At 52.8% G+C, this 18,449-nt stretch overlaps 3 protein-coding genes across 7 annotated transcripts; 1 reads left to right on the top strand and 2 right to left on the bottom strand.

Moving 5' to 3' along the window:
• The first annotated feature begins 2,293 nt into the window (after positions 1 to 2,293).
• On the top strand, positions 2,294 to 8,637 carry Ppp4c (protein phosphatase 4 catalytic subunit). Its single transcript, XM_075972256.1, has 9 exons — positions 2,294 to 2,415; positions 2,615 to 2,776; positions 5,185 to 5,236; positions 5,848 to 5,898; positions 6,069 to 6,170; positions 6,695 to 6,868; positions 6,958 to 7,084; positions 7,953 to 8,142; positions 8,222 to 8,637. The coding sequence occupies exons 2-9, from the start codon at positions 2,679 to 2,681 to the stop codon at positions 8,349 to 8,351; spliced, it is 924 nt and encodes a 307-aa protein (XP_075828371.1). The 5' UTR covers positions 2,294 to 2,415; positions 2,615 to 2,678; the 3' UTR covers positions 8,352 to 8,637.
• Positions 8,638 to 8,807: 170 nt separating this feature from the next.
• Tbx6 (T-box transcription factor 6) lies at positions 8,808 to 13,629 on the bottom strand. Its single transcript, XM_075972255.1, has 8 exons — positions 12,635 to 13,629; positions 12,312 to 12,546; positions 11,125 to 11,392; positions 10,875 to 11,021; positions 10,728 to 10,798; positions 9,859 to 9,932; positions 9,612 to 9,780; positions 8,808 to 9,535 (listed from the first exon to the last, which is right to left on the bottom strand). Exons 1-8 carry the CDS (start codon positions 12,750 to 12,752, stop codon positions 9,331 to 9,333), a joined length of 1,287 nt encoding a protein of 428 aa, XP_075828370.1. The 5' UTR covers positions 12,753 to 13,629; the 3' UTR covers positions 8,808 to 9,330.
• A 92-nt stretch (positions 13,630 to 13,721) lies between these two features.
• On the bottom strand, positions 13,722 to 17,431 carry Ypel3 (yippee like 3). Of its 5 annotated transcripts, none has more exons than XM_075972252.1 (5): positions 17,273 to 17,413; positions 16,445 to 16,627; positions 16,301 to 16,344; positions 15,978 to 16,086; positions 13,722 to 14,201 (listed from the first exon to the last, which is right to left on the bottom strand). In XM_075972252.1, exons 2-5 carry the CDS (start codon positions 16,559 to 16,561, stop codon positions 14,112 to 14,114), a joined length of 360 nt encoding a protein of 119 aa, XP_075828367.1. In that variant the 5' UTR covers positions 16,562 to 16,627; positions 17,273 to 17,413; the 3' UTR covers positions 13,722 to 14,111. The 5 variants fall into 5 exon arrangements, with proteins under 5 accessions (XP_075828367.1, XP_075828365.1, XP_075828368.1 ...); XM_075972250.1 differs by lacking the exon at positions 17,273 to 17,413 and adding an exon at positions 16,781 to 17,016; XM_075972253.1 differs by lacking the exon at positions 16,301 to 16,344 and having other exon boundaries at positions 17,273 to 17,431.
• Positions 17,432 to 18,449: the final 1,018 nt, after the last annotated feature.

The raw sequence follows: 18,449 nt of genomic DNA, 5'->3' as shown, positions 1-18,449 counted from the left end.
TGTGTGTGTGTGTACAATTAGTGCCTGATAGCCTTGGCCAGAAGAGGGTTTCAGATCCATTGAACCTGGAGTAATTCATGGTTGTGAGCCAGTGTGTTGGGAATTGAATCTGGGTCTTGCAAGAGCAATAAGTATTCTCAAGTGCAGCCCCATCATAGCTCTAATAATGTGATGTGGCTGATGATTCTAGGTATTAATAGGGACTTGTTTAATCTGAACCATTTTGTGTCCTGTAGTCTCCAGCCTTCCTGCTCTGGATCCTTTCTGTGCTGATTTCCCTTCAAGAAAGTTTTTTGCATTTTTTCTGTTATAAGTTATGATCTGCGTAGGACAGTTTAGTACGGGTATCAAAACAGTCTCTGCTGTCCTCATCTTTCTATGTATTTTCTATAGCCAAAACCAAGCCCAGGCTGGAAATACAGCTCAGTGGGTGAGCACTTGTCTGGCATTCATAAGCCCTGGTTCCATCACCAGCACTTCAAAGAAAGTCTCTAGTGTTCCGAAATTTCGTTTCACTTCTTTGCACACCACATGTAACTCTAGGACAGTCTTTTGTCTTCCAAGATGGTTTCTTCGTAGCTTTGGAGCCTGTCCTCCCTCTTGTAGACCTTGATCTGCCTGCCTCTGCCTTCCAAGTGCTGGGACTAAAGGCCTGCGCCAACACCGCCCAGCTCTGATTGTGTTTGTACGTACGTGTTTGTGTGTGGTTTTTTTTTGTTGTTGTTGTTGTTTTCTTTTTTTTTTTTTTTTTGTTTTGTTTTGTTTTTCGAGACAGGGTTTCTCTGTGGTTTTGGAGCCTGTCCTGGAAATAGCTCTGTAGACCAGGCTGGTCTCGAACTCACAGAGATCCGCCTGCCTCTGCCTCCCGAGTGCTGGGATTAAAGGCGTGCGCCACCACCGCCCGGCTGTTGTTTTCTTGAGAGAAGGTTTCTCCCTGTAGTTCTGGGTATGCTGGAACTCTGTAGCCAGAACACCTGCCTCTGCGGGGATCAAAGGTGTGTACCACCATCTGGCTTTTGGGAAGCAAATCTTACGCCACATAATTGAGGGCCAGTAAAAAACTGAAAAAGATTTCAACTGAGCACTCAGGAGGCAGAGACAAGAAGTGAGTTCAAGGCCAGCCTGGTCTACAAAGTAAGTTCTGGAACATAGAGAAACCCTGCCTTGAAAAACAAAGACCGAAAATTCCAAAGGTGATGTGCAAAAGTGGAGACTTGTGAGATTAAAATCAGTAACCTGTCAGAAGACTAAGGAAGCAGAGGACTTCAGTGTGACTTCAGAGAGCGCTGGGTCTTAGCTTTTGTGTTGCTTTGAGTTTCAGAAAGTAAACGGGGGATGGGAATCAGACTTGAAAACCGCTTTTTCTGGGTTCACATTTGAACTTTGGTTCAAACACTAAATTTTTAGTTTTGCAACTGAGCATGTTAATCTGAGCCATCGCCATGTTGAAGGAAATATGTCCAGGCAATAGGAAGTTATGTTGGGTGTGGGTTGCATAACACCTGTAATTAGTACTTGGGAGGCCGAGACAAGATTTGCTGTGAGTTAGGGTCAGCACAGATGGATATTTTGTATATTTTGGGCCATTCCGAGGCACAGTGAGACAAGAAGAAACATGTTAGACTATTTTGGGTTGCAGGGAATCTTAAAAAGAAGCTCGGTGTGAGTGGAGTAGGCACTTTATTTTTTTCAATTAGACTTAAGCTTGTGTGTGTTTTCTCTCTCTGATCACCCTGCGTGTCCTGAGGGTCCAGTTCAGATCAGTTAGGCTTGGTGACAAGTCGTATTTATCAAATATGTCTTCTTGGTGGGTTTTGTTTGGTTTTGTTTTTGAGTATTTACTATGTAGCTGTGACAGCCTCAAATCCACGATCCAGCCTCAACCTCCTGTATTCTGGGATTACAAATAGGTGTGCCACATACCTGGCTCAGGTTCCGAAATCCCGTGGCAAACGTTTAGGGCCGCACCATGCAAGATCCGTGGCTAGGGTTGGCCCATTCATTGAACAACTATACATGTCTGCAATACTTGGCTTTATTCTAAACGGTGGAAAAGCAATGATGAACATGGCAGCTTCACCCTCGGACCTATCGTAGAAGAAGGGCAGAAAGCAGGCAAGAGAAAAGTGTAACGTGAGATGACAAGTCTATCAGAGGTCACGTCATTCGGCGTACATAATTGAAACACGCTAATGCTTGCCTCCCAGACTCCATCGCCCGCCCACTTCCGATTCCTTAGTTCCTCCTTCCGCATGCCGCGAGAGGGGCATGATCGGAATATGTCACTTCCGGCGCGCGACAGATCTGGCCTCCCTTTGCTTCCGCGGCGGGGCCGGAAGTAGAGGCGACGGTGGCGGAGGCCCAAAGCGAAGGAAAGTGGGGAGTCGGAGAGACCCAGCCGGAGTCCTAGCGGCGGTAATTGTCCGAGGCCCCTCTAGGCCACCGTCCTTAGCGCGGGCCCGCGGGGTTCGACGGGAGTTGGCGGGGTACGGCCAGGGCAGCGGGACACCGAGGGTCCTGGGCCGCCGTGAGGGGAGGGGGGGGCGGTTCCAGAATCGAGTCCCCCCTCCCGCACGGGCCCTCTGATTGGCGGGCTCGCCTTCGCTTTTCCCAGGAGACCCCTGTGCGGTCCGGAGGGGGCGGCGGCCCCGACTCTGACCCGCGCGGGGGGGTGGGCCATGGCGGAAATCAGCGACCTGGATCGGCAGATCGAGCAACTGCGGCGCTGTGAGCTCATCAAAGAGAGCGAAGTCAAGGCCCTGTGCGCTAAGGCCAGGTGAGCCCGCGGGCCCGCAGGAGAGAGGCCAGCCGGTCGCCCAGGGGTTCCGGCTGGGCGGACTAAGCTGAGAACTTTAGGGCTTGTCCCATCCCGGAAGCATTCCCGGAGAGGAGCGGTCCCGAGGGCCACTTCACCCCAGGAACCACGGATCGGATATAGATGCGTTTCTAATGGAGTAAGAGCGAGTGACAGAAAGTTTTTAGGAAACTCAGGGAAACCGGCCTGCCCTGTTGGGGCGAAAGAGAAAGTTTCTTGGAGAGACTGAGTTCTGGGACAGGCCTTGAATAAAGAGCTGGTTCAAGGCAACAAAAAAAACTTGTGGTTTGTAAAAAGTCTCTCAGTCCCATCAATCCTTAAAGAGAAAGTGGTTTTGTGCTCACTTTACCAAACACGGACTATGATTGTTCCACTTATCAGCAAGGAAGGAATGGAACTGCCTCTCCGAATACTGGTCCTTTTAGTTGTGATTCAAGAAGATGGAGTGGGGTCAGTCTCGTGTTCGGCTGGTACCCTAAGAGAAACATAGTAGATAAACTAGAATAGGGCATAATGAATTTCAGACCAGTTTAGTTTACTGCGTGGGGCCCTGTTAAAAATAAAGAAATAAAAAGTTACAGTCTCTGCACACCTCTACTCCCAAGCACTTGGGAGGTGGGGGGGGCTAAGGAGTTTAGGGTCATCTTCAGCTAGGTCAAGGCCACCACATGAGACTGTGGCTCATAAAATAAAGGAAAAAAAAACCTTAAAAGAGTTAAGAGCTATACATATGGAGAGAGGCAGCGTTTTCTAGGATGTTTTGGATGTGGTGACAGTGGACTTGAGTCTGCTCTGCCACTTTATGCGGTGATGATTTTGAAGTCAGTAAAGCGGAACAGATTGTGTTCAGTAAAATGGTTGTGAATATTCTTCCAGTGGATCTGGGCTTGAAGTAAACTTGGGGTGCTCTTTGGGTATTGTAAGTCAGGAGGTGGTGATACTCATGGTGGGAAGGGGACTAATGGCGTATTTGTGGATTGAAGCTATCAGGGGTTTCTAAGAGATGCCAGTCCTTGAAAGACTCCAGCTGTCGGAGCACAGTGAGAAGGAACCTTCAAGCAGGGTAGGGGTGAAAGGGAAAGACACAGGCGACAGTTGAGGCTAGTTACCTGCCTCTTCTGGGAACTGCTTCAGTGTGGCTTCTACCCTGTTTAATGGAACAGTAGCTTGGTCCTCACCCTTGCCCTCTAATCCTGTGTGGCAGGGAGTGGGGGGTGGAGATAGAGACTGTGTCTGCGGTGTTTCCTCCCACTAGCTCTAGCTGGCCTTGAATGAGGCTGGTCTTGAGCTCAGCATCTCTGTGCTGGGAATCCTGGGATCTGCCCAGTGTTGGCCATCCCATGACACTGACCCTAACACAGTTGTCTATACTGTCTTGACCTGCGTGTGAGCTTAGTGCTGCGCTTAAGCTCAGGTTTGGAGAGGGGAGGGCTGCTGAGAGTGGACTGCAGGAACTGCCGAAGGGATTTTGAGAAGTAGTTCACACTACAAGAACTAGAGCCAGGAGGCTGGAGAGATGGCTCAGAGGTTAAGAGCACTGGCTGCTCTTCCAGAGGTCCTGAGTTCAATTCCCAGCAACCACATGGTGACTCATAACCATCTGTAGTGAGATCTGGCACCCTCCTCTAGCGTGTGGGCATACATCGAGGCAGAATGTTGTATACATAATAAATAAATCTTTAAAAAAAAAAGAACTAGAGCCAATTCCATATGCTGTAAATTCATACTACGGTAATGCAGTCCTTCAATCCTAGCACACAGGAGGCAGAGACAGGTAGATCTCTTGTCCTTGAGACGATCTTGGTCTACACATCAAGTTCCAGGCTAGCCAGGGATACAAAATGAGACCCAGTCTCAAAAAAAAAAAAATTGTGGGTTTTTTCCCCCCCTTTTAATTGCCAACAGTGAAGGAGCAACACAACCCTTTGAAAAGGTGCATCTGGGGCACCCTGCCCTGGGCCTTACCCTTACTTTGGATAGCCTGAGAGGAGGGCTCTGATTGGTAGGGAGTGAGGTCAGCTCAACCTAGGGACAGTCAGTGCTCTAAGGAAAAGGAACCTCCCTCCTAGGGGTGTGAGCTCTCCTCTTGAGAAGAAACCACTGGGAGAATCAAGGCTGGAAATGTCCCAGCCTGTTTGGAAGGACTTGAATGGCGGTTGGGGGCAGGGTGAGAACTTGGACTTGGTCCATTTGGCTGCAGGTATTGAGTGGTGGAAGGCCATGGTCAGTGCTTTCTGACCAAGTCATGGGGATTTCCTTCTGCCCCATGGAGGTTCAAGGACTACCTCATGTCCTCCCTCCCTCCAAAAAAGGTCAGGAATTGGGCTGGGCTGGCCTGACTGGTGATCCTGGTCTTCTCATGTCTCCAGAGAGATCTTGGTAGAAGAGAGCAACGTGCAGAGGGTGGACTCGCCAGTCACAGTGAGTACTCTGTCTCTTGGAGCCTGACTTGGTATTTTGAGGACATGGACATCCTAAGTGGTTTGATAACAGCCCCCACCTCTAAATTTATGAGAGGCTAGAACATCCCTAGCCTCTTGCTTCTCGACTTTCAGGTGAGCCCTGATATAAGATTAGATGGTGGGCGAGTTTGCAGCTTAGTGATGGGGTGTTTTCCCAGTATGCATGAGGCCCTGAGTTCTAGCTTGCGTAGCACAAGAACATAAAGGGTGCTGCGGGAATTGCAATTTGTTGTGGGGTGCTCATAGGCAAGGCAGAAGTTTGTGAAACAGTAGCCCTGTGTTAGTAACTGTGCTGGACACAGGGGCAGACAGATGAAGCCAGTCTTCCTGACGCTGCTGCAGGTCTACCTGGAAAAACACATCTCCTGCACCAGGGCGTTTGGCTTTCACTGAGGGGCAATAGATGATACCAGAACAGGCTCACTTGGGACTACAGGTGGAATTTGGGTCCTAAGATGGAGTGATAGAGCCCTGGCTGGCCTGGAGAGTAACAGATGTTTTGAAAGATGATTCCTGGGAACAAAAAGACTATGCCTTTGTCCACTCTGTCTACCTATTCTTCCTTCCCAGGTATGTGGTGACATCCATGGACAATTCTATGACCTCAAGGAGCTTTTCAGAGTGAGTGGGGGGACACTGGGGCTGTGAACTAGGGGGGACTGGAGGACATGATCTCCGAGAGGCCTTAGGCTGCATGGTCTCTGGGTGAGACAAGGGGCTCAGCTAGACTCTGGCCACTGCAACCAGAGAGAATAGTTTGGGGCCAAGCAGAGCCATATCCCTCCTCCCAGGTAGGTGGCGATGTCCCTGAGACCAACTACCTCTTCATGGGAGACTTCGTGGACCGTGGTTTCTACAGTGTTGAAACCTTCCTCCTCCTGCTGGCTCTTAAGGTGAGGACACTTGACCCCTGGAACATGAGCCTTGGCCACTACTTGCTGCCCTCATCACCCTCCCTGTCACCTACCTTGGAGCTTTGCTGTGGCTGTGGACTGTGTGCTTAGTGGGGCTGGTCATGACTGCGGCCATGAGTGGGGCCGTCTCCTGAGCCTTGAGGAAGAGGCTGGTGATGTGAGTTCTGGGAAGCAGGCAGAGGCTGAGTGTTCGGGGAGCAGCAGGAGTTGAGTGAACTGGGAGAGTTCATTGGTGAGCGGCCACGGTGGGGCGGGGCAGGGCACTGAGGACTGGAGCCTGAGTCTGGCAGGTGAGAGGAATCATTGGTCTTGTAGTTCTCTGGAAAAGGCCCCTAGGAGCCTGTGAGGCAGGGACACCATGATTATGTAAGAGATAACAGGAGTCTAGGTTAGGCAGATCATGGTGAAGACTGAGTGAGGCTGGTGGATACATCTTGGAGACTTGGGAGGGGCCAAGTGGGGGATGGAGACTATAACCAGTCCTGGCTTTGTGCTGCCTCTAGGTTCGATATCCTGACCGCATCACTTTGATCCGGGGCAATCACGAGAGCCGCCAGATCACCCAGGTCTATGGCTTCTATGATGAGTGCTTGCGCAAATATGGCTCAGTGACTGTCTGGCGCTACTGCACTGAGATCTTTGACTACCTCAGCCTGTCTGCCATCATCGATGGCAAGGTAGGTTGGCCGGATCTCCTTGGGGGCGGGGCAGTGGTGGGACTCTGGGCTTCCACCTCCATTCTCTGTGGTATTACACTCCCTTCTAGATCTTCTGTGTGCATGGGGGCCTCTCCCCTTCCATCCAGACCCTGGACCAGATCCGGACGATTGACCGGAAGCAAGAGGTGCCCCATGATGGACCCATGTGTGACCTCTTGTGGTCTGACCCTGAAGGTGAGGGCGGTACCTGAACTGGCTGTCCCGTTAGCTGTGGAGACTGGATAAAGCAAGTGTATGACGAGAGGAGAGTCGGGGCAGGGAAGAGAAGGGCAAGTTTGGTCCACACTGGTTTCTGCCTTCCACTGCCTGACTGGACCCTCCGTAAGAGCAGACAGCATGAGTGGTGGTGTACTGAGGCCTGTAGTGGTGGCCTTGAGTTTCATGGCTCACAGGGTGGAAAGAGACCTTAGACCTTAACAGTAGCTTCTCTGGAGGGGAAACCAGTTCCCCTAGAACAGTGACCTCTGAGGGTTCCTTATTTTGTTTGGGGCAGAACTGAAATTTAAAGCTTGGCTTTCTGCATACCAATCCTAAGCATACCCTCCAATCCCATCATTGCTACTGCAGACTGCCCCATGGGGATAAAGTGACCTTACTGCCAGGAGTCCTTGTTTTTTGTTTTTTTGTTTTTTTGTTTTTTTTGTTTTTGTTTTTTCGAGACAGGGTTTCTCTGTAGCTTTGGAGCCTGTCCTGGAACTCGCTCTGTAGACCAGGCTGGTCTTGAACTCACAGAGATCCGCCTGCCTCTGCCTCCCGAGTGCTGGGATTAAAGGTGTGCGCCACCATCGCCCGGCTCAGGAGTCCTTGTTGATGGTCGGTGCTCTGGCTGTGAGCGCCTCCTATCACTAAGTGCTGCTTGGACAGTCCACTGTATGGCCGCTGATGAGGAGGCCAGCCATGAGGCAGTCTTTCTCCTCAGAGCTATCCTGTCTCCAGGATTCCCTAGAAGAAGGCAAGGTTGATGAGGGAAGAGGCACAGGCTTTTAACTCTGGTATAGTAGTTAGCCAGAGAAGCCCACATGTTGTCCTTGTCTTGTCTCAGACACCACAGGCTGGGGAGTGAGCCCCCGTGGGGCAGGCTACCTGTTTGGCAGTGATGTGGTGGCCCAGTTCAATGCAGCCAATGACATTGACATGATCTGCCGTGCCCACCAATTGGTGATGGAAGGTTACAAGTGGCACTTCAATGAGACCGTGCTTACTGTGTGGTCAGCACCTAATTACTGCTACCGGTAAGCTGGCAGGACCAGGAGCTAGGGTGAGGGTAGACATCTAGGCCGCTGTTGCTAACGGTGCTGTTCCCAAATCCAGCTGTGGGAATGTGGCAGCCATCTTGGAACTGGATGAGCATCTCCAGAAAGATTTCATCATCTTTGAGGCTGCACCCCAAGAAACACGTGGCATCCCCTCCAAGAAGCCGGTGGCCGACTATTTCCTGTGACTCCTTGGCCCCAGCCCCTCTGGCCCTTGGACCACTGTGACTGCCCTCTTCCCAGGCGGAGGCTGGTGTGGAGGGACTGCCTGGCTTGGCTGGCCCCAGGGTGTGGACTGCTCTGGAGAGGTTGGGGCTTCTGCTCCGGGCTTCTCTCCTTCTCCCACTTTGTCCATGAAGTTTTCCAGTCATTTTTCCTTTTTTTTTTTTTCCTTTTTTTCTTTTTTGGTTTTGTTTTTAGATAAAACATTTTGAGAAAAAAAAAAGAAAAAATTCTAATAAAACAAGAAAACTAGTACTGGGGTTCTGGGATTTCTGTCAGGTTTGACTGAGGTGGACATGGAAACCTGTCCTGTTTGTCCCCTGGCACAGAGCCTTTAGGCTCCATCTGGTGATCTTTCCCAAAGGCTTGCTTAGTTCTGGGTGAAGGCCAGGTTCCAGGACAGCCTTAATTCTTAAACAGCCATTGTGAGGGAAGTTACCCATGTTCCTGAGCAGGCTACTTCACATCCACAAGGGCAAGCATCTGGAAACTGCTTGGGTCTCCCCTTACAGCTGTGGCTCCCCCAGGCTCCCCCAGGGCCAACACCATTAGTTTCTGAGTCTTTGGAGTTTTATTAACAAAAAATACTCTGATCCTGAGAACAAACTGGTGTGACTTACACCAGTGATGAGGCCCCCAGGAGGTGGGGGTGCTGGGCTGGGCCCCATTTGGCCAGGCAAAGTCTCCCTCCATTCACACTGAGGTGAGAGCTGAGAAGGGGAAGCTGGCCCCAGCTGGGCTCTGAGCAGCCTTGCCTGAGCTTTGAAGCCAGAGGGGGTGGAGTGAAATCAAGGTGTGAAGTAAGGGATAGAGGAGAGAGAGGCCCAAGGCAGCCATTTGGTGGTAGTGGGGGCACTTGAATGAGGGTGCTACCAGGCTGGGGGAAGGGAGCAGGAGGTTTTAAAGGGAAGATGGCATAGGCCCTGTCTTGGCTTACTACTTAGCTCAGTACATTGGCTTGGATCCCATATCCAGATAACTTCCAGGTCCTGGGTATGGTAGAGGGAAGGGGCCCCCTTGAATGAAATGTGGAGCAAAGGATGGAGCGGCCTGATAGGCAGAGCCCCCTGATCCAGGCTGTAGCTCCAGGAATGCAGCTGAGTAGGGGGCTGGGCGCCCAGGGTCTGGAGCCTCAGGGAAGCTGGGGTTCCTGAAGTCAAGAGAGAGGTGTCAGAAGAGGAGAGGCCACCCCTCCTGGAACACCGAGCCCTCCTGGAGCACCTTACCTGGCTGGTAGGTGATTGGGGGCTCCATGGAAAGCTGCAGGGTGTAGGAGGTAGGCCTCAGCACTGGGACCACCACATGGAGGAGCTGGAGCAGAAGCTGGAGTCTGCTCTGTATCTGAGTCCCGAATGTCCCCACCTAGGGTGGAGTCACAGGGCCCCCCTGGTGTATCTGAGGAGACAGAAGGCACAGGTTGGCTAGGGAAGGCTCAGTGTCTCAAGTTGGCCTCACCATCAGGACGGCACTCACCCCCACTCCCACAGGCCTCTGTGGCCGCCGGCTCTGGACCCCGAAGTTTCCTCTTCACACGAGCATCTCGCTCCCTGGGGAATGATGATGGTGATGATGATGGTAGCACTAATAGTACTTAACTCTTCCAGGCACCCTGTTGGGCAGGTGCTATATTATACCCACTTTACAGATAAGAAACTGAAGGCCAGAGAAGCCACTAAAAGGCAGCAGAGCACAGGTTTCTTCTCTGACTTGGACTTGGCTCGTCAGTGCTTTCCCCTGTGGGTATTAAGATCCGAGACAGCACCTTCCCAACTGCAAAGGCCAGGCCGTCGGCCGTATCGCAGCCTCTTCCGAGCCTTGCTGCACCTGACTTTGCAGGCAAGAATGCCTCCCTCATGACGTGCCACTGTCTACATGTGAGCCAGTGAGCCAGTCACTTGTCTTGGGGTAGACCAGAGGCTCTCCCCAGGCCCACACCCAAGTCTCTCATTGGTAAGCAGTCGCTTCCCTGACTTGCTTTTCCTTCTCCTGCTCACTGCGATACACTTGTGCCTCGGGGCCTTTGCACTGCTTTGGCAGGCACCCACATGGCTCCTTCCCCTTACTTCAGGTCTTTCTCTAATGTCCTCAGAGTGCCTTTTATCTGCTGCGTCCTCCTGTCCTTCCCATCCTCCCGTGGCTTATTGCTCACTAGAACATCCTAGGTTTCTCTTGGTTTTGTCTGCTGCACTGCCCACTAGAATATCCATTGTATGAGGGCTGAGAAACCTCAAGTATTTCTTGAATCAAGAGTGGAGAAGTGTTTTTACTACTTACTATCATGTTCCCAGGGCCTGGCACACAGTAAGCAATTAGTAAACACCCATTGAATGAATGATGCCCACCTCTTAGAGTTTCTGCCATTCTCTCGGAAACCTTTGGCAAAGGGGTTGGCTGCAATCTTCAGCTGTGTGATCTGAGAACACACATCCAGGTCAAGGCCCCAGTAGCCCGGGCGGGGCACTGCCCCTCCCTCAAGCAAGGATACTCACCCTAGGGTTCTGGTAGGCTGTCACAGAGATGAATGTGGTCTCCGGAAATCTGAAGGAGGCCACACCCCCCCAGTGTTGGCTGCAAAGCTGGGTGGCCCTCACCAGGTGGATTCGGGGCTGGTACTTATGCATGGAGTGCAAGATCAGCTGGGAGGGAAGACATGGGGTGATTCTCTGACCTGGGCTCCAGCCTATCTTCCACCCAGTACCACCCTAAAACCCAACCAAGGAGTCCCAGCCTGGGCCTCACGTGGCCATGGGGGTCCAGCGTGCTGTTGGTGAGCTTAACGCGATGGAAGGATACTGGCTGCCGCATCCAGTGGGCACCCGTGGCAGGAGAGTCAGGGTGAATGTAGACACGGTCTGGCAGGCGGGGCTCAGCCTTGCCACTAGGCTCCCAGTGCTGGCCCTGCCACCTGTATCGAGCCCCATCCACTGGAACCACATCCAAAAGGAACAAGTAGCGGGCCTCCGGGTCCAGGCCAGTGACTGACACTCGGCAAGCAGGGAACATGCGCCTGCACAGGGGAGGGGGAGGAATGGAAAGGGCTGGAGCTACCCACTAGCACAAGTGAGCCCAGCACCAGCAAAGGAACTAGCAACAGACACCTCAATTTTGGCACAGTAAGAGCAAGGGTGGTGTAATTGATCCTCAAGTGCAGAATCTAAGAGCTGGAAGACTTTACAGAGGGGGAGATGGGACCGACAGGTTAGGGGCTCTGACAGGCCCCAGCAGGTTCATCTCCCCCCCTTGCCCCTTCACTCTCCATTCTGTTACAACACCTTAGCGTCCTGTCTCAGAGTCCTTGCCCCTTCTGCCCAGACTCCTGACTGCTGTCCCCCCTCAAACTCTGCGGAAACACGGGAGACTGCTTTTTTCCTGAAGCCTGAGTCGCTCGCTTGCTCCCACCGTGGTGCAGCGCTGATCCCTGCGGCTGCAAGACTAACTTTCCTCAGAAACAATAGGTGCCGGGTCCTGGAAACAGGATTTATCAAGGGTTCAGGCCTTAGAGACCTTGCCAGAGCTCACACACTGAGCACTTACCTTCTAGGATGAGCTGGGACTTAGCCACATACTGACCCTGATCCTGGACAGATTTTCTGACACTGGTCACTGGCTGCTCTTTGCCCCTTTTCATAGGCTGTTTCTGAGTTAGGCCATATGCCAACCTATAACCCATCCAGACTTCCTTGCCCCAGGCCCAGACTGACCTCTCTGACCCTTCATAGAATGGCTCCCAAACCCAGCTGCAGACTCTCTGGACTGATCCTTGAACCTCGTTACAGTGTAACTCCTATCCATCCAGGGTCACAGATAGTGTCAGGCCGCAGTCAGATTCTGCTCTCTGGGTTCTACTACCCCTGGAGAAACTCCTAAATACAGCTCTGTCCCCAGGAAGTCTGTCTCTTCCAGAAACTGACTTGGCCATCCCTCACCTGCCAGCCTTGGTGATGATCATCTCTGTCCCCACAGCGCTGAACTCCTTCCACAGTTCCTGGTTCTCCAGGCTCAGGCTGACCCCAGGAAGCGAGTGAAGGGCCTCTGGAGGTGGTGGTGCTGTCTCAGGGCCCAGAGAAGTTGGCAGAAGGGGCAAAGGAGGGGGTGCAGACAGAGTATGGGGGGCTGCCTCAATCCCAGAGAGGAAGCAATCCAGTTTAGAGGTATCCAAATCTGGAGATGTGGGAAGAATGAGGATCCAGGGGAAGACCACATATTCCCAGTCTCCTGCCCCCTACCCAGAGCCGATCCAACCGCTCACCAGGGTAGCGGTAGCCCTCTGCCAGGGCAGGTGGGAAGCTAGAGTCTGCCCCAGGCTGGGGGTGTCCCAGACGGTAGCCAGTCCCCAGGGAGGGGTACAACTCTCGTGGATGGTACATGTTGTAGCTTCTGGCCTTGTGTCCCGTTGCTAGAGTCCAGAGTCTAAGAGATGCCCCCTTTATAGCTCACAGCACAGCCCCTTCCAAACCAGAGATCACAGCCCCTCCCCTCCCTGGGGCCCGGGAGGTGGGCTGGAATGGAGACCCCTGGGGCCTCGAAGGGGTCCAAGAGGAGGCCGGATACCTGGGTACCCTCCCCTCTCCCTCACGGCTTCACTAGTCCCGACCCCCTGCCCCCTCATTACATAATTAACTCCTCGGCCTGATTGATCCCTAGGGCTAGGACAGGGACGCAGTTTGGCGCTTCCGGCCAGCTGGTCTCCGTTCCCACGGAGGGGGAAGCCCGGGTGGGGGGCAGGGGTGGGATCTGGACCTGGTTAGACCCTAAAGCCCCAGACTTTCTGGAAGGTGACCCCTCTGTTTGTTCACTTGGAGGTTCGCCTTGCGAAGTGAACTGGAGGACAAGTGCAGGGTTGGTGCCTGAGCAGACATGCCATGCCAGACACTGGACATCTTCCACAAGAGACCGCAGCAGAGGACTAAAGCCTAGAGTGCTACTTAATTTACAGTTTCAAAAAACTTCCAAGTCTCAGAAGTTGAGGGAAGTGCACAACTCCAGTCTGATAGCTCATGCTAGGCGTGAGGGCTTGCGCCGAGAAACACTTCAACTACATTTCCCAGTAAGCACTGCGCCACAAGCACGCAAAGGCCACAGAGAGCCTGTGCTGGGGTTGCTGGGAATTGTAGTCCAGGCACGGATATAAAGCCAGAGAAGTGGTGGCCTTCCCTGAAGCTGCCTCCTAGGCACTAAAGCCAAGATGTACACTGGCAAGAGGTCAAAGGTTAGACCATCTTGGCCTACTGTTCCTACCCCATCTCTCCTGCTGAGGCTCAAAATGTAACCTGTCTATAGGAAAGGAGCTTGAATTCCAGGTCCCCCTTCTTGTATTCCATGTGAGCCACGGGCAGTCTCCATTCCATTGTTTTATTATTTACAAACGCTACAGAATGAGAACAGACACGCTGCGGATAAGAGGGATCCAGTGGGAGAAGTTCACAGAAAGATAGTGCACCAGGGCCATGAGAGCAGCACACAGGCCATATCTATGGGACAGGCAGGACAAGAAGGGGTTAAAAAATGAGATCCAAGCCAGCCAGATCGCAGGGAGGTGCTGGGGGTGCAATTCCCCTCCTGGTCTCCACCCAAGTTCACAGTGCATGCAATAAAATATATGTACAGGAGCTGGATCCTTCCCCTGTGGGGGCGCCAAGGTTACTGAGCTCCTTTGAGGAGGAGCGAAACCAGTGGCTCCCCCTGGCGGCCAGGCCAGGGTGAAGCCACATGCGTCAGGAGCTAGGTCAGTCCCAGCCGTTGTCTTTGATCATGTGGTTGAGTTCAATGATGTACTTCCCCTCTTTGTATTTCTGGCTGCTCTCAAAGGCTTGCTCCTGAAAAGGAGAGAAAGGGCTGCTGTCCATGGACAAGACTTTTACCGCTAGGCAATGGGGCTGGGAAAGGGATATGACTGGTCTTGTTTTATATATGAAAAAACTGGCCCAGAGAAGCCCAGCTACCTGCCCACAAACACAGAACTGGCAGGGCCGTTTCTCACTGGGACTGGAATGTGGAGTCGTGGGTACCTTTAGAACATTAATGACAGCTCCAACAGGGAGGACATGGAAGTACCTAGAAGACTTCATTTCACAGTCCAGGGATTGCAAACTGGTGGCCTGAGGGCCACTTCAGCCTATAGATAGTTTTGTTTAGATAGCAGATCACCTAATATAAATAACTTTAGGGGTTGGAAATGGTTAGCATGTGGGAGGGCTTGGATTTGTTACAAGCACCACATTTAAAAAAACACAATATAACTTACATACTAAACTAAATATACATATACATGCTCACTCCATTTTGCCCCAGCCTGCTTTTCCTGCCCTAAATCTATGCTGCCCATTTACAAATCCACAATATCTGCTTGGCTTTCTAGACATTTGAGGGTTTGTTTTTTTTTTTTCGAGACAGGGTTTCTCTGTAGCTTTTAGGTTCCTGTCCTGGAACTAGCTCTTGTAGACCAGGCTGGCCTCGAACTCACAGAGATCCGCCTGCCTCTGCCCCCCCCCCCCAGTGCTGGGATTAAAGGCGTGCACCACCACCGCCCGGCAGTTTTTATTGTTTTTTGAGACAGGGTCTATGTATCCCGAGCTGTATTGGAACTGTGTTATTCTAGGTGGGCTTAGAACTCAAGCGATCACTTGCCTCTACTTCCTGAGTGCTGGGATTAAAGATATATAACACCACACCCTGCTGACATTTGAGTTTGGTTTTTTGTTTTTCAAGGCAGGGTTTCTCAGGGCAGCCCTGGAACTCAGTCTGCAGACTAGGCTGGCCTTGAATTTACAGAGATTCAGCGCCTTTGTCTCCTGAGTGCTGGGATTAAAGGCACCGTGCCACTACTGCCTGGCTGACATTTGAGTTTTTAACTTCTGGCCTAGGGCACATTTTTAGGAACTTCAGAGGGTCCAGGGACACACAGAAAATCTGCAGTAGGGCCAGAGGTAAAGTCAGGTTAGGACTGTCTGTCTCTGACTGGGACCTCCAGCTCACAAGAACCACTCCAAGTAATGCTTTTCCCAACCCAATTCCTTGTACACCCCAAAAGCACCCCCTTTGTTACATCCAATCTGATATTCATAAAGATCTTCCACCCCAGCTAGTGGCTTTATGCTCCAGTGCCACATAAGGAAATGAGACTTGAGGTTGTGAAATCAGATGCTAGACAGCATCAGAAGCAATGCGAGCTGTGCAGGGATCTGTGCACCTAACTTCCACATCCATGCAGGGTCTTAGCTATGGAATCTGGGGCAAATGTCCTAACACCTTCAGACCTCCCTGTCTTCTGGAATAGACTCTGCCATCAGAACCGTTGTGATGACTGAGTGAGAGACTATACGCCAAGTGTGCTCATGCGCGTGGTGTACAAGCATTCAATAAATGCTGACGCTACTTGCTCTTCGTCTCTAGGATGGGGCACTGGTGCCTCTGAGGGAAGCGGAACATCCTCAAAGCTCTGTAGAATGCAAAGGACCAACAGCAGTCACTGGGAGAAAGTCTGTTTTGTCTGTGCTGGGCCAGGTCCTACTCTGAAAGGTGAATGCTTTCGAGGAAGAAGGGATGTGAGGTTAGGTCAAAGGCCAGCCTGGGGTCAGAGATCACGAACTCACATATTTCCAGCCCAAGGTGGTCTTGCAGTTCTCGCAGTGGATGTCAGCGACAGCATGAAGACCTGTCAGCAGCACCCGCTCCTCTGCTGGCCCGCAGCCCACATTCACCCTGTGGGGACAAAGGGTGGTCCCAGGGAGGGTCTCAGCACCCCAGAGGCCCCCTCTAGCTAGTATACTGAGTGTCTGTGTTTGGCTCTAAGACAGGCCTGATCATGGCTTCCTGTCTGAAACAAGGGACTCTGGGAATATGGGCTGGGCATGATGCCAGGGGTCACAGGTCACAACAGAGGTCAGGAAAAGAAAGGAAGGAGGTGAATACTCACACAGAATTGAAGAGGTAGGCACGCCCCTGACTGCCCTGGAAGGACTGGAGGGTAGTGGGAAGACGAGAGGAAGGGGTTAGGGCTGTCGATGGGGAGTTGCCAGGCAGCCCACTGCCATTCTAGACTCAAATGTGGCTTGCTCACCTTGGAGATGAGGTCGTCGTGGTTGGCCAGGTGAGCTCGGCAGTGGGCACAGCTATACCTCCGGTGACAATCATCCAAGTAGGCCTGAAACGTCTTGGGCTTCGAAATCCGCACCATGGCGGGGGCCAAGGGCAGTGGCCCCACGCGGGGAGCGGCCCACGGGGAGCAGAGGGAGCCCAGTGCCTGCCAGGGAAGAGAGGTGGGCTGTCAGGACCAAGGCCACACATCTGTAGGCAAGCCCAGAACTATGGGGACTCTGTCACACTTGGCTGCTCTCTCCTTTCCCTAGAGCCAGCAGTCTCACCAGGGACCAGAGTCATTTCAGTTTTGACTCACTGAGGAGGCCTCAGGTTGCATCAGCGGGTAAACTGAGGCTAGGAGGAGTTGCAGGTGAGTCACCCACCTGCTTCTGGCCTCACCCCTGCTGAGCTGGCATCTGAAACGGGAAGAAGGGGCTTCAGAGTGGATGGGCTGCCAGTTTTCAGTTTCGAGGGAGTACGGGGCTTGACTAGTCCTTGGGACCCTATCTGGACGAGGGGCAGGGCAAACGTGGGATACCTGGAGTTCGCCTGGGGAAAAGGGTCTCTCACCTGGAGGAGGCAGGAGGCCTCATCAAAGGAGGAGGGTCCCCTGGGGAGAGGAGGGGTTTTTACCTGGAGGCGCCAAGCCTCATCTGCGCCGAGGGCATCTTACCTGCGTCGCCAAGCCTTACCTGAGACCCCGGGGCTCACCTGGGGCGAGGGGATGGGAGGGGGCGCGCGCGGGGGAAGGGGCAGTCCTCGCTTGCGGGGCGGGGGCGACGCGCAGCGACGTCGGCGCAGGCCTCACCTCGCCTGGGCGCGTGGAGGACCCGGTCCGCGGGGTAGCCTGGCCTGGGAGTGGGGGGCGCTCCTAATGGGCGCCTTCCCCCCCGGCCCGGATCGCAGCCGCCTCGACTTGTTTACACCGAGACCAGCTGCTACCGCGGCTGCGGCGGGAGGGGGAGGGGGCCGGCCTCCTGTCCCGGCGGCCGCCGTGGCCAATCGGAGGACCGCATGCAAATGAGGGGGCGCGTCATACGGCGGCCAGCGCAGGCAGGTCTGCCCTTCCCCCTGCTCCCGGCTTCAGTTTGCCTGCTCGCCCGGAAATGCGGTTGCGACTCGCAGCCTAAGCTCGGAAGCCAGTCGGTGCCCGGGCCTGATTTCGCCTATAGCTATCCCTGGTGCTCGAACAGACAAGGATTCTAACCCAACGTGGGGTTAGTAGGAGGTGGTGTCTGTACGCACCCCCCGCCCCCCCCCCTAGAAATAGTCCTAATTGTCTTCGTTAATCCGCCGGCCAGTCTGGTAATTCCTTCCACAATCCTGTAGTTTCTCCATTTGACCAGGTTCTGAGGTTTGAAGAAGAGATCCTTTCCAAAGATTATCCAGATGGTAAGAGTCAAAGTTGGAAGTCTCACTTTCCCCAAGCACGTGGAGCAGACTCTTGGAAGGAAAGGCCTAAAGGTGTCCTTTTGCTAGTAGACTCCCAGAACCAAAGCTTTAGGAGCCAGTCTCTACTGCTGGGCATCATCTATTCCGGACATCCTCTGGGATGCTTGGCCCCCAGGCTATTGTAGGTCTGACCCCAGTGGAAATGTCTGTTTCAACATGTGTCTGGCTTACATAGACTTGTGTTCATTGCAGAATCCCAGTACCCAGCAGGCCTGAAAAGTACTGCATCAGGAATACCCATTAGAGTTAAGACCCAGTGTTGGAGATCAGAAAGTGGACAGTTGGTACAGTGGGAAGCCTGTGATCCCCCATGCCTGCCTGCTGCAGCTCAATGTGTTAAAGGAGACCGACAGCAGCAACGTGAGGGAAATCAGGTCCTTGTATGCCTGGGTCTCTTAATGGCTTCAGGAAAACCACTGAATCTGTGATGTCTAGAGTCTGGGCTCAGGACACCTGGGTTAACATGCTTCAGAGTGAAGGCCAAGCTGGCACAGGGTGTAGAATGTAGCAGAACAAGTGGGCCAGCCTAATTA

This window comes from Microtus pennsylvanicus, chromosome 5 (assembly GCF_037038515.1).
Source record: "Microtus pennsylvanicus isolate mMicPen1 chromosome 5, mMicPen1.hap1, whole genome shotgun sequence".
Taxonomy (NCBI): Eukaryota; Metazoa; Chordata; class Mammalia; order Rodentia; family Cricetidae; genus Microtus; species Microtus pennsylvanicus.
Note: the sequence above shows the minus strand (reverse complement) of the source record. Positions and strands in the feature narration are given on the sequence as shown.

What these genes read in the sequence shown, in the direction of transcription:
- Ppp4c (XM_075972256.1), top strand. Translation starts at nt 2,679, where the DNA reads ATGGCGGAAATCAGCGACCTGGATCGGCAGATCGAGCAACTGCGGCGC. An exon ending in ACCTCAAGGAGCTTTTCAGA is followed by an intron (nt 5,899 to 6,068) that starts GTGAGTGGGGGG and finishes CCCTCCTCCCAG; the next exon opens with GTAGGTGGCGATGTCCCTGA. An exon ending in CTTGTGGTCTGACCCTGAAG is followed by an intron (nt 7,085 to 7,952) that starts GTGAGGGCGGTA and finishes GTCTTGTCTCAG; the next exon opens with ACACCACAGGCTGGGGAGTG.
- Tbx6 (XM_075972255.1), bottom strand. Translation starts at nt 12,752, where the DNA reads ATGTACCATCCACGAGAGTTGTACCCCTCCCTGGGGACTGGCTACCGT. An exon ending in AGAGGGCTACCGCTACCCTG is followed by an intron (nt 12,547 to 12,634) that starts GTGAGCGGTTGG and finishes CCACATCTCCAG; the next exon opens with ATTTGGATACCTCTAAACTG. An exon ending in CCCAATCACCTACCAGCCAG is followed by an intron (nt 9,536 to 9,611) that starts GTAAGGTGCTCC and finishes TCTTGACTTCAG; the next exon opens with GAACCCCAGCTTCCCTGAGG.
- Ypel3 (XM_075972250.1), bottom strand. Translation starts at nt 16,801, where the DNA reads ATGCAACCTGAGGCCTCCTCA. An exon ending in TGCAACCTGAGGCCTCCTCA is followed by an intron (nt 16,628 to 16,780) that starts GTGAGTCAAAAC and finishes CTTCCCTGGCAG; the next exon opens with GCACTGGGCTCCCTCTGCTC. An exon ending in CCACCTTGGGCTGGAAATAT is followed by an intron (nt 14,202 to 15,977) that starts GTGAGTTCGTGA and finishes TCTCCTTTTCAG; the next exon opens with GAGCAAGCCTTTGAGAGCAG.